The sequence below is a fragment of the Rhincodon typus genome, chromosome 17, assembly GCF_021869965.1.
Source record: "Rhincodon typus isolate 14 chromosome 17, sRhiTyp1.1, whole genome shotgun sequence".
Lineage (NCBI taxonomy): Eukaryota > Metazoa > Chordata > Chondrichthyes > Orectolobiformes > Rhincodontidae > Rhincodon > Rhincodon typus.
Genome location: NC_063348.1, coordinates 49336001 through 49349141, shown reverse-complemented (window position 1 = coordinate 49349141; position 13141 = coordinate 49336001). Strand labels below are relative to the sequence as shown.

Genomic DNA, 13141 nt, shown 5'->3' with positions numbered 1-13141 from the left:
AACTCCACAGCTCTATTTCCCGATAATTTACGTTAAGTCTGATACCCACTGAAATGAGTACCATGATTTTTATTTGCGAGAGACATTGTGATCTCATTGTTTCAGTGTTTGTGGTGAAATAGGTAGGGACTGTGAGGAATACTGCTTTCCACTGGAGATTTGGAGCAACACCAGGAACCCCAGAAGGAAATTTTAAATATACAGACTCCCAACATGTATGTTATCAGCTTATTCTGGTTCACTATGTTGATACTACTGGCTCCTGCCAATTCCTGCCCAACACAACCCCCAATAACTCCATTAACACATCAATAGGAAACAAACAACTGTATCACTGCACAGGGAGCCAGAAATGAGAAGGCTGATTCAACCTAGACAAATATAGGTGAAAATTTGCATAGATTGTCACCACAATGCCAAAAGAGAACTTTTATTCCTGCTTTGTGCAAGAATCAGTCAATAATCATTTGACAGCTATGCCTCAAGTCCTCACCCAACAGGTGACAAGCAGACTTGAGTTTTCATTGCATTCATATCTTTTAACTCACTATGCTGTCACTTTTGAGGCTCACCTTCACACGTAATCTTTTTCAGAGGCCCTTTCTGCGACCTTCTATCATCCAAAGCACTGCATTTCACTGCAGGTCTTCCTGCACACCCCTAACTTTTGTTCAGCAAGGCAAAAATGCTCATTAATAGCTGTCTTCTTGCTTTTATTTCAGGAGTGATTCACAGACACTTAGTATCACTCTCTCCATTGTGACTGCATGTACAAACAGGAAATCTTTTCAGATACCAATAGTCTTGCCATGAATATCCAGGGTTTTCTAGTACTTTTCAACTTCTTTTCTTCATTACTAGTCTAAACTCTACCTGAGGCATTGTCAGTTTAGAAAAATAGACAGTTCTTCAATTTTCCTCTGAATCCAGAGTTCAATTTTTGATTAAGCCAGACTATTGCTAAACACATTTAATTTTCTTCCACTTTGCAGACATGTTCATTCTGAGGTATTACTCGTATGTTCAACTCCCAAATTTTTAAATAGCAACAGCTCAGAGGTCTTGCTCTTAAAAGGTTTAAAAATTTTCACCAAATATACTGTTTTTAAGAGAAACATTTCTCTATTGCATCAATCTGTGAGTCAGATGGCCCCTGTGCACATTGTTTAGTCCTCAGGGCTCAAAGGAGCAGCTATGTCACTGCACAACTACTCCTTCATAGTGCAACTCATCATTCTCACATGCTCTCCAAAAAAAGTTGGATTTTTCTCAATTGAATAGATGCATACAAGACTAAACACTGTACAGGGTCTTAAAAGTTTAAAGTTCAGGACTACACTTCTGAATATTCAATTTCCATTAAATTTTAGAAAGGTTTATAGATGCAGTAAAGCCCACTATCAATGTAGTAACGTTGATACTTCTTTTAGATTCAGCTGTCAGCAATTTCCTGGTTCTTGGTTTCTTCCGTGTAACATCCATGTCAAAAAGAATGCTTTAGGTCCAATAACATTTTTTGCAATTTTTTTTTCCAAATTCACAAAAATCAACAATGCCAGTATTATAAATAAATGCCTTACATAGTAATACAATATTTCAAATGCATTAGAAACCATACCGTAATCATATTCCCAATGATACAGCTATAGAGTTTCAGGATTTCTCTTTTATTAAGTTTTTCATCAGCCATGTGTGTATTATAAATTAATCGAAGTTGCATGAAGGTTGCAATGAGAAACTGGTCAATGTGACCAGACATAGTATCTGCTTTGTCTTCTTGTCGCAAAACTTCATCAATCTGAAAGCCAAAAAAATTAATGTTGGAATTTGCACAAGAAAATCTAAATAAAGAAATCCTCATTCGACCAATAGGACTTAAAGAAAACAGAATCCTCAGTACAAGAGGCTGCCATTCAGCTAATCTTCCCTGCACCAGCTGTTCAAAACAGCAATCTGATTAGCTCCATTCCCCAACCTTTACCCCATCATTGTGCAAATTAGTCCTCTTCAAATACTCATACAACCAACTTTTATATCCAATTTAACAATTTCAGCTGTTATGCAGATCTCAACAGCTTGGAATAAGTTTACTTTTGCTCCCATTCTTTTGCCAATTATTTTATATCTACGACTCATTTGAAGTTTAGAAGAGTCAGAAGTGACTTAGTGGAAACATTTAAGATCCCATGGGGATGACTGGGTCGATGTGAAAAATATGGTTCCTCTTGTGGGGGATAACATTAGATAAGATATACATAAGAACTAGGAGCAGGAGTAGGCCATCCAGGCCTTGAGCCTGCCCCGCCATTTAATAAGATCATGGCTGATCTTTTTGAGACTCAGCTCCACTTACCCGCCTGCACACCATAAACCTTAATTCCTTTACTAAAAAATTTATCTAGCCTTGCCTTCAACACATTCCGCGAGGTAGCTTCAACCGCTTCACTGGGCGGGGAATTCCACAGATTCACAACCCTCTGGGCGAAGTCCCTCCTGACCTCAGTCCTACATCTGCTTCCCTTTATTTTGAGGCTATGCCCTCGAGTCCTAGTTTCACCTGCTAGTGGAAACAACCTCCCTGCCTCCACCTTATCTATTCCCTTCGTTATCTTATACGTTTCTATAAGATCTCCCCTCATTCTTCTGAATTCCAATGAGTATAATCCTAGCCTACTCAGTCTCTCCTCATAATCCAACCCTCTCAACTCGAATCAACCGAGTGAATCTCCTCTGCACCCCCTGCAGTGCTAGTATATCTCTTCTTAAGTAAGGAGACCAAAACTGCATACAGTACTCCAGATGTCGCCTCACCAGGACCCCATACAGCTGCAGCATAGCCTACCCGTTTTTAAACTCCATCCCTCTAGCAATGACAGACAAAATTCCATTTGCCTTTTTAATTACCTGCTGCACCTGCAATCCTACTTTTAATGATGGAAGCAACATGGAAACAAAATTGGTTGAATGAGAGGAAACAGAGTCATGGTCAATGGATATTTTTCAGGCTGAGAAGAAGGCTCGACAGTTGCCCAGGGGTCAGTATTGGGACCCTTGCTTTTCCTGGCATATATTTTTTTTCAGGTTTGGGTAAGTAACACTTGTGTCACCCAAATGCCAGAAAATGACCATCTCCAAAAAAAGCAAGTTTTGGCAAGGGGAAGGTAACTTTCTGTTCCCGCTTGTAAAAGAACCAAGAAAAAAAAAAGGGCACAGATTTAAAAAGTGATTTGCAAAAGCAGAAGTGAGGGAAAAAAAACTTCCCACCCAGTTAAGACATGGAATGCTGTGCTTGGAAGTGTGGTACTGGCAGATTCAATTGAGACATTCAAGGGACTCTGGATGATTATTTGGATAAAATAAAGTGCAAGGGTATGAGGAATAAAACAGGAGGAGATTAGCACTAGATAATGATGCTCAATGAGCCAGTGCAGGCATGATGAGTGTGACTTTGCCAGTGCAATTGATTTGTGCTTTTAAATGCTTACTTCATGGTTACCACTAAAACTAGCTTTATATTCTAGATTCATAAGCTCATTGCAAGTTCCACATGGCATTGGAACCCATCTCCTGGTCTCTGGATTACTAATCCAGTGGCATTGCCAAAATACCATCTTCTCATGGCGTGAGCTACCTTCTTGTGAAGAATTGTTCACAATGGTTAGGTTTGAAGTTCCAAGATTGTACCGCAAAAAAGGTGAAAAAAACACGAGCTGTTTCCAAGTCAGGATAATGTGCAACCTGGGAGAAACATCCAAGTGTTTGCATTTCCATCTGTCTGCCGCCCTCATTCTGCTAGCTGGTAGCAATTACAAATTTGGAAGGACAAGCTGTCAAAGAAGCTTAAGTTGTTGCAGCATATCTTGGACAACGCACACAGCTGAGACTAAATACTGGTGGTGGCAGAAGTGAATGTTTAAGTTGAGGAATGGAGTACCAATCTAGCAGGCTGCTTTCTGCTTGTCCTCGATGATATAGGTTCTCAAGTGTTACTGGAGCTGCGCTCATCCAGGCAAGTGGAGAGAATGCCATCTTAATTGGACTTGCACATGAACAGGCAGTGGGCAAGATAGAATTTGCAAGTTAAACAACAGAATTCCTGGCTCAGAGCCATGGTATTCATGCGGTTGGTATAGTAAAAGGAGGTGACCCTCTGTTTCCTCTCCCCATCACGTCCAAGGATGGTGGGGACTTAATACCATTGATTGTCAAGGGGAAGGTGGCAAAACTTTGCATTTTTGGAGATGGTAATTTTCCGACATTTCAATGACATGAATGATATTTAGTCCAACCTAAATAATGTTCAGATCTTGCTAACATATGTCTGTGAAAGAGTTGCAAATGCTGCCAAAATTACTAATGTTGAGTATCCTCAGTTCAGACCTTCTGATGGAGAAAAAGTCATTGACTAAGCAGTTACTAAGGTCACACACCGGGCACAGCACCAGGACAATGCTGCTTGTGTTTTTAAGACCACAGATGCTAAGCATTTAATCATCATCTACTTTTGCATTAGGCATGGCACTGACTAGCAAAGCTTCCTCATTCCTCAATTCCCATTGATTTTACCATTACTGCTTTTTGATGTCAAATGCTGCCTTGATATACTCCTGATAAGTTAGTCTACTTGGGTATCTGCAACAACTTTTCATTTGCCTCCTTGCAAAACTCAATCTCAAGTCCTTCCTAATGATCCTTACAATACAGTTCTTGGATATCCCTTTGCCTGAAGTGATTGGGATAGAGTTTAGTTCTACAGCATTCTGATATTCTCAGTCAGTTCCACAATATTACACTTTTCTTACATACAAAACTAAGACTTTTGTCTAGAAATTCACACTGCTATTTCTTTCTGGTTGAGCTGAGGCGGTTACATTCCTTCCTCCCCCGGTTGTAAATGCAGCCAATTTGTCTTCTGAACTGTTAAACCCAGATTGCTATTGATGATTAAAAGAAAACAAAATGGATCCTTTTATTATATCTTAAGCACTTGTCACCATTTGGTACCCAGCTTAACGTTACTTTCCTAACAGCATGACTTTTCCTTCAATTATCTCATGCCCACTTCCAAATACAATATTCTCGGACATTGCTTGGGTCTCAAAAACAAACGAGAAAACTGGGGTTCCATCATCACTAACACATCCCGCACTAGAAAATGGCCCCTGGTATTGATCGGCTATTCTGAACTTGCTAAGGTTCAGGTTTGTGCCTGATAACAGATGCCACAATTCTGAGTTATGATGCAAGATTTGAAGTTAGCTACTTTTCCGGTAAGAGAAAGGGTAAGAGCAATCAAGATTTCATATTCCAACTGTAAAAAATTCTGCCAAACAAGATGTCGATTAAAGGCAGTCTTTGCTTTATTTGTCTCATAGACCATTCCCACTACAATTTTAAAAATCCTATATATGGAGCTCTTTTAGAGTCAGACATCTACAGCAGAGAAAAAATGTCCTTCAATCCATTGAGTGTGCACTAGTCAAAAACAACTAAGTGTTCTAATCTAATTTTTCAGCACTTGGCTTATAGCCTTGTGTGTCTTGGCATCACAAGTGTTTCTTAACATCTTGCCCAAAAGCATGGACATTAATAAAGACAAAGCAGATGCACGTTACATATTCACACAATTACATAGCCAGCTCCACAGGAATCACACATATCCTACCTGTGCAAGAGCCTGGATGCTGGTATTAATATCACTACTTGCCACCTGCGACACAACAAAATTGATAGTAGAATCAGTGCTGCCATGTATCTCATCAAAGTGTGGTGAAACTGAACGATTTCTGAAAACATTCAAGGAAATAGGAGATGAAGCTTCAAAATTTAGATCAAAAAAAACTTTGATGGTGCATATCAATCTCAAAATAAGACCGCACAGTCTCAAGCGTGCTCAACATCCAGGACACTACTTGCAGCTGGCACTTTCACAAATTAAAAACTTGTTCTCAGTGGGTTTAGTGAGCAAGATGGGTGTAATTTTTCAATTACTTGCGTAAGGACAATAGTTATACCAATGCAATGCAGAGGCACCGGGGTGTCTACCTCTTCAGCTATTCATTTCTAAAGACTATTTGGTAGCATATGATGAAGGCTGCAAAGCTGCAGCATTGCGACAAAAGGAAAATCAAACAGCGCCTTCAGACAGTACAGCACTTCTAAAAGTTAGGCATTACTTCTGACAGCTTGGCTGCCAACATAAAGGCACCTACGCCTGCAGATCAAAACATTAATTCATCAATGGCATCAGTAGCTTGCAAGAATTGGTTTAAAAACTGTCCAGGATGGAATGACTGCATTCATGGAGCACTACATAAATTCAGTTTTAAAACTGAAAATAATTTAAATGTTAGGACCACTGCACTTCAATTTATACATTATCCATACACAATAGGAAATAGACTAATTTGATGATATATTCTAGGAAAAACATGTGCAGAGTGCACACTAATTTGCACTGCTCCATTTCAATTGCCAGTTAAGGGAAACAACGGATTAAACTTTGCACAAATTCTGGTTTCCACTTGGAAAGGAATCCAGGTTAAGAGTTTTGTTTTGAGATGAGCAAAGCAATAAAAACTTAAATGACCACTGTGAGTGTATCAAATATTAACAGACTAATCAACATATTCAGTTGCAAAGTACACTATACTCTAGCCTTCGTTCCAACAGTGATATGAGCATAAGGGATAGTCAGATCATTCAATCATCCCTACTAATCACTAATCAATTTATCCCTTTGACTTCTTCTTGCTCAGCAAGTTGTTCATTTTCTGAATGTCAACAATTTATTTAAACTCATGTTTAATGCATAATTTTGCCCCAAACTTAAATTTTTCCAAAATTTGCTCATCAGCACCTTGAGTCAAAAAAATATTAAAATGTAACCTCTTATGTGAAAAGGTAAGAGGCTCAAGATTCTGATACTAAATCCCAGCTGGGACTTAAATCCCAGATTAATGTTCCAGTTTCGCCTTTCTCCATCTATTTGATTAGTAGTTCTTAAGAAGTAGCTGCTGATTAACTGGTGTACAGACCTCCAGTTAGAGCAGTGAAGTTGCAAATTAATTTGAACAGACGTAAATGTGATCTGACATATACTGGCAAGTACAACTGAAACATCAATCTTTTCAACTTTATAACGTCAATGAAATAGAGCAAAAAAAAAGAGTATAGTGACAGAGTACAGGTATCAATGAGTGCATCTTTTCCTTTCTAATTATTTTTAAATTGACAAAGGTAACTTACTTTGGTTCTGGAAGGCAAACTGGTTCATACAGGTCATCAAGTTTGTGTTGCACCAGATCTGGTAATTCACATCTGCCAGCATTGTTGTCATTTTCAATTTCATCAAGATCCAATTGGAACTCCCTTGGAATCGTGGGATTCGATTCAGATGAGGAGTGAGCATTGCTGGAGCGCGCTTGACTGCAATAAATAAATATTTTAATGCAAAAAAAAAAAAAACCAGTGCTAATAATCATTCAATACTTTTCGTTACAACAGGAAAATCCTCCAAAACCAGACGTGGGTACGTTTTAACAACTTAGTTCATTTTCTAATCCACCTTGCCTCGGTTCGTCCGAATCAAATGTTAACTCTTACAGAGCTTGGTTCAGCAGACTCATTTCTCTAGTACAATGATCATTATCTGGCATCTGGGTGGCACGAATGATATTGTACTCGTGCCTTTGGCTTATGTCAAATGGATGGAAAAAGCAATAGCAAAACCATGATCTATTTTTTCACATCTTGCTCTATAACATGGAAGGAAATTTCAGAACTTGGAGGATCTTGGTTAAGATTAGCCAGCTCAGCATAAACCAGCAGTAATCAAACCAGGGAACTGCAGGTTTACACAAATTAGTCATATATTCCCTTAACCGTCAATATGATACTAACCAAATACATGCCACCCTATTAAGAAATCCAAAGAGGGCATTGAAGGAATGATGTTGTTTTATAGACTGCTTAATGTTTTAAGAAAGTTTTCAAAGCAATAATTAAAATAGTCGAAGCAGCTTCAACCGATACCGTGCAATTAGTTCTGTTACTTGAATGAAGGATCACACCATACCAGACTCTACACTTGCTATTATTTCAGCCCTTGGAACTTGCATACATAGATTTTGAGAACAAATTCAAATTTATAATTATAATTTATACATACAAATAAGCTAGAGAATTTAAGAAGAGTCGTAACAGTGGCAAACACAAGTTATTATGCTGGTTCAATAACAGTGCACAGTCAACCTACAACCAAAGAACAAGTTTTACTTACATTCGATAGGTTCGATACATTATTCTTTCCAAGGAATTGCAGTGAAAGAAGTCAGAAGACAGATTTAGACAAAAAGCACAATTATAACAGACACGAAGCACAAAAAGAAAGTTAAGCAAAGGAAACTGCATTCTGTTCTTGGCACACTGATTTGCAGCATCTGCTTCACCGCAGTTAACAAAAGTAAAGTCCAATTTATTTAACATTCAGCAATTTGAAACTTTCCAAAAATCCAAACCGTCCATAAATATTTCAAGTCACATGTTGCAAACGTAATTCTAAACTGAAAGGCTTTGCCACCCCGCCCAACGCCACCCTGATAGAACCCAGGAGCATTTTAACAGGAGTGAAGCAGAAAGAACAAAAACTTTTTGCAGTTACATGCATCTCCTCTTCTTTGGAGGATGAGGAGTGTGACTATATGGCTATAAACCACTGGGCATTGAACATTTAACGGGTAAATGAATAGGATTGTTTTGCACTGGTGTTGGCTAGATTACATCTGTCTTGCTGAATGCAAATACCACACGCAAGATCAGTTTGTAGCCAAAACCGCTGAAGCTTCTCAAAGAGACTACAAGGAACTGAAATGTTAGCTTAATTGGTAACACTTGGGCTGAATCAGAATGCATTCAAATCCCATTGACCAGAAACACAAGACATTAAGTTAACAAACAATACAGAGAAAGAGTGCTGCAGTCTACCTGACATTAAACATCTGGCTAAACTCTGATCTTTCTTCATATTGTTTTGAGGGACAGAACTTGAGAACAATAACTTCGCTTCCTCTCCGTAAATGACAGCGTTCCCCAGTATTTTGCTTTTAGAAAGAAAAATGGCCCTAGTTCCTTTGGCACGTGCACTCCGACACAAGGTATGAGATGGGTTTTGGCTTTATTGGAGCAGTTTGCTTTACTTTGATCCACTATTGTACTAATCTCCCCTAACCTTAGGTGTAATCATCAGAATGCAATATATATTGCAAGCAGTTTGGAAAAATAGCTTTTATACCAAGGCATAACACAATGCACTCTGGCTATAAAGAATCAAACACCCTACTTGCATCCACAAAATTTGTTTTGGGTTTTGTCATTGCAGCCTTGGTTCAGACATTGTCAATACCTCTAGACCAAAGACAAGGAGACACTGACCTACTTTCACATCAAGGCAGCATCTGAATGCAACATTGCAAAGGTCCCTAAATCAAAACCAATTGTTGTCATGTGGAAAAACGTGGCATACAGGAAGGCGATTCAATTGGTAAGTGGCTAAATATCTCAACCCAGAACATTGCTGCAGGAGTTTCTCAAGGTCACATCCCAGGCCCAAATATCCACATGTATTACATCCATGACCTTCTGTCTAACATGCCAGAAATTGGATTGCTAATTATTGAACCCCTCTGTGCTTGTAAATTAACACCCCATTGTTAAAACTTGCCTTCCTCTTCAAAATCCTTTGACACGTTGCAATTTTCCAAATCCTTGCCCATCTTCCCTACAATTTCAATTTGAATGCCTCCAATCAAGCCTCTGCTGGTGCTGCTTCAGGATTGTAAAAGGCTCTCAAAGTTAGAAAAGACATTTTACTACTGCAATAAGATAGTTTACCTCATCCTTCAACCCATAACCAGCCTTAGCATATGACCATACGGTATTCCTTGAAAGCCTCTGCAGTTGGCTAGAACAGGTCTTGCCCGTTTTTAGTTTTATCTGCTAAACCATAGCCGGAGAAACACCTGTATTGGATTTCTTTCACACTTCCATGATATATGAAGTTCCTTCAGAATTTACAGCATCATTGGTCACGTACTTCTCAATGACATGCTGACCCTTGGAGATATCACTCAATAATACAGCCAGATTTCACTTGCACATCAACATTTAGAGTTCTTTCAATCTTTTCACATTCCCATATTGTCACACAGCTGGTGAGATATCCTATATTGGACCAGCAAGAATTTCTCCAATACTGGGAAGAATAAAGCCATTCTTTGGTTTCAACCACAAACACAAATCAAACTCTATAAATAGTTGTTTCCATCCAACTTCCTTCAGAAGTTAAACCATTCCTCTTGCAACCCTGATAGTGTCGGCAGATCACTTATCTACTCGATAACAAAATTGTCTTTCCATGGACCTCCATCAACAATGCCTGATTTCAATCCTACATTGATCACTGATGAACTTTCTGCCACACACTGGCTCAGTTAGAAAACATCTCAATTTTCAAATTGACCCCGCAGGCTCTCCCACCCCTACCTCAGATAAACTTGTCCCCGCTACATATATAAACATTAACGCTTACAATTCTGCCATCTTGTCCATTCTAACTTTAAAGTTTCCGTCACTGAATACCATTTATGCGACCTTAGCCCAGACCTCAAATTCTTGTTCCAATGCAGTCCTTTAAAATTGGAGGTGGTGGTGGTGGTGGTGGCGGTTGGGGGGGGGGTGGAAGAGTGTGCTCGCTTTATTTGAAGTTTACCACAAAAGCTTGAAGTGAACAGAAGCTGTTAATTGGCACAGATCAAGAAATCTATCTGCAGTTAGACCAACGGAGCGGTGGCATTAACCACCATGTGACTCAGGTGCAGGAAAAGCATCTGATAGGACTGGGCAGTATTTTATAATTTTTAAAGTAAGGTAGGTCATCAGTTTATATTTAGATTTCTTGTAGTTTTTCCTCTTTGACAGGAGGATAAATCAGGAGATGAAGGCATACTAAAAATTGGTTCATTAGTCAAGAGTGACTTTAATCTTTCTCTCCCCCCCCACCTGCTCCCCAACCCATCCCCCTGCATTTATGCGTAAATGCAGTGATAAAGTGTTCCATGTTTGACTTGGGGTTTTACATTTGTCTAGCATAATGTTCATTTGAATGATTTTCTTTGAATTAATGTCATTCCTATTCTCAAAGGAAATATTTAGGGTGATACTGAAAATGTAAAATGGAGAGGCTAACCAAACATGGCTCACTGACAGTTGTGGATTTAATTTCCCTTGGCTTAAAAAAAGTGGGAAACCTTGCTGATTAAAAATCCAGAACTGGGTTTGAAAACCAAGTTATTTGCATACCTAAAACATGCTAGGCAGAAATACAAAGACGGCAGATCTAAAAGATCTGGGAGCAGTACCACTATTCAGATTCACACCAGTTTCCAACCCTGATCCATGGCTGGGGTTGGCGAACACAGTGCAGAATAAGTGAAATAAAGGCACATTCTGTCCTCTGCAGGCAGCTGTACAACAAATGTCACACAGGGATCTGAAAGAAAGTACCATAATGACCATTGCTTTCACAGCCATTCCAAACCTTTACTGAATAGATACAGAAGAACAACAACATCAGACATAGCTGAATAAAAACCAAAAGAACAGCAGGTGCTGTAAATCAGGAACAAATGAAAAAGCTCGGCAGGTCTGGCAGCATTTGTGAAGAAAAATCATGGTTATCTTTTTGGGTGGCGATGTTTCCTCAGAACTCAAGAGTTCGGAGGGAGGGTCACCGGACCCGTAACATTAACCCCGATTTTTCTTTACAGGTGCTGTCAGACCTGCTGAGCTTTTCAAGCGACTTTTCTGTTTCTCATCAGCCAGAGTTGCTTCAGATCTCTAGATAAATGATCCACTTACAAGTCCTAAAGCAGGAGCTCTTCTGAATTCCAGTCCTACAAGCAACGAATGCAAGTTCTTCTCCTAACCTAGTTCTCAAGAATCATTCTGTCCATTTAACCAATCAGTGCCTTACATAGTCCAAATTATGATGCTATGCGCATAGAATCACAACAGGTTGAACTGCTACAGTATCCCAATATTCAGAAGGCAAACTGGCTTGGCCAATAAGATCAACAATTCCTTGAAGCAGATTGTTTGTTGAGAGCTTTTATTCCAGAAGTCAAGTATTCAGGGACTACTGTACTGTCCTGGCATTTATAACAGAATTTCAGATTATTCTAGATCTCTTCTGTACATTATTGTACCAGCTAAGATGCTTTATTACATTCAGAAAAAGGAAACTTGCATAGTTAATGCTCATTATTGATTAAGACAATCACTGCTCAAACCAGAGGGTTGATGTGGTAATCAAAAATAACAGCACAAATGGCACTAGAATTTAGTACCATAGCATGGAAAAATAGAAGTGAGTTGTCTATCTCTGAGCTCCAAACAAAGTCTCACTGACTAATGGTTAAATGTCTCTTTTGGGGTATAAAAATTAGGGCAAGAGAAGGATTTTAAAGGTGAAATCTAGCCAGAATTATGATTTATAATTCCTTTGAAGACAATACTTGAACAACCCAGCATTTCCAAGATGGTGGCAGAGTAGGGCGCTCCACCCAGAGCTCCTCTGCTCCGCCTGTTCTTTATTTATTTTTTATTTCTCTCTTTTTAGGAGTCCCAGGGCAGTGCAATTTACCTTGGTGCAGCTGAGCATTGGAGGCTTGGAGTGGAGCCTGATGCAGGTGGCATGACCACATGCTGAGCTACTGCTATTTGAAATTCTTTACCGGTCCGTAATGTCAACACTTTAAGGATCTTATTTCTACTTATTTTTTAGACACTGGAGTAATGCTATTACTTTTCCTTTTATTCCCCCCTTGTATCCAAGATTTGTACCTAGGTACTTGTCCCTAAGATTGGCTGCCTTCTAATGGCGCTTTGTGAAAACTTTTCACTGTACTCCTGTAGTGGAGTACATGTGACAATAAAGGATATTCTATTTTATTCAGTCTAATTCTGCCTAACTCTGCAGTGATTTCCACCTTCCACAGATAAAACTAACCTGCAACAGCCAATATTGTCATTTGAAATGAAGGTTAAGAAATGTCTCACACAGATCAGTGATGCAACTACAAAG

At 39.1% G+C, this 13141-nt stretch overlaps 1 protein-coding gene and 1 non-coding gene across 6 annotated transcripts in view; both read right to left on the bottom strand.

Annotated features, from left to right (window-relative positions):
- The window catches only part of ckap5 (cytoskeleton associated protein 5), a 104556-nt gene that overhangs the window by 16508 nt on the left and 74907 nt on the right, over positions 1-13141 (bottom strand). For all 5 annotated transcript variants that reach the window (XM_048606958.1, XM_048606961.1, XM_020512426.2 and 2 more), the window contains exons 34-36: positions 7249-7428; positions 5666-5786; positions 1619-1798 (exon numbers count right to left, since the gene is read on the bottom strand). In XM_048606958.1, coding sequence (XP_048462915.1) covers positions 1619-1798; positions 5666-5786; positions 7249-7428 — 481 coding nt within the window. The remainder of the gene's footprint in view (positions 1-1618; positions 1799-5665; positions 5787-7248; positions 7429-13141) is intronic.
- Positions 1137-1242, bottom strand: LOC125485299. Its single transcript, XR_007264021.1, has one exon. It is a non-coding gene; the product is annotated as a small nucleolar RNA SNORD67 (small nucleolar RNA).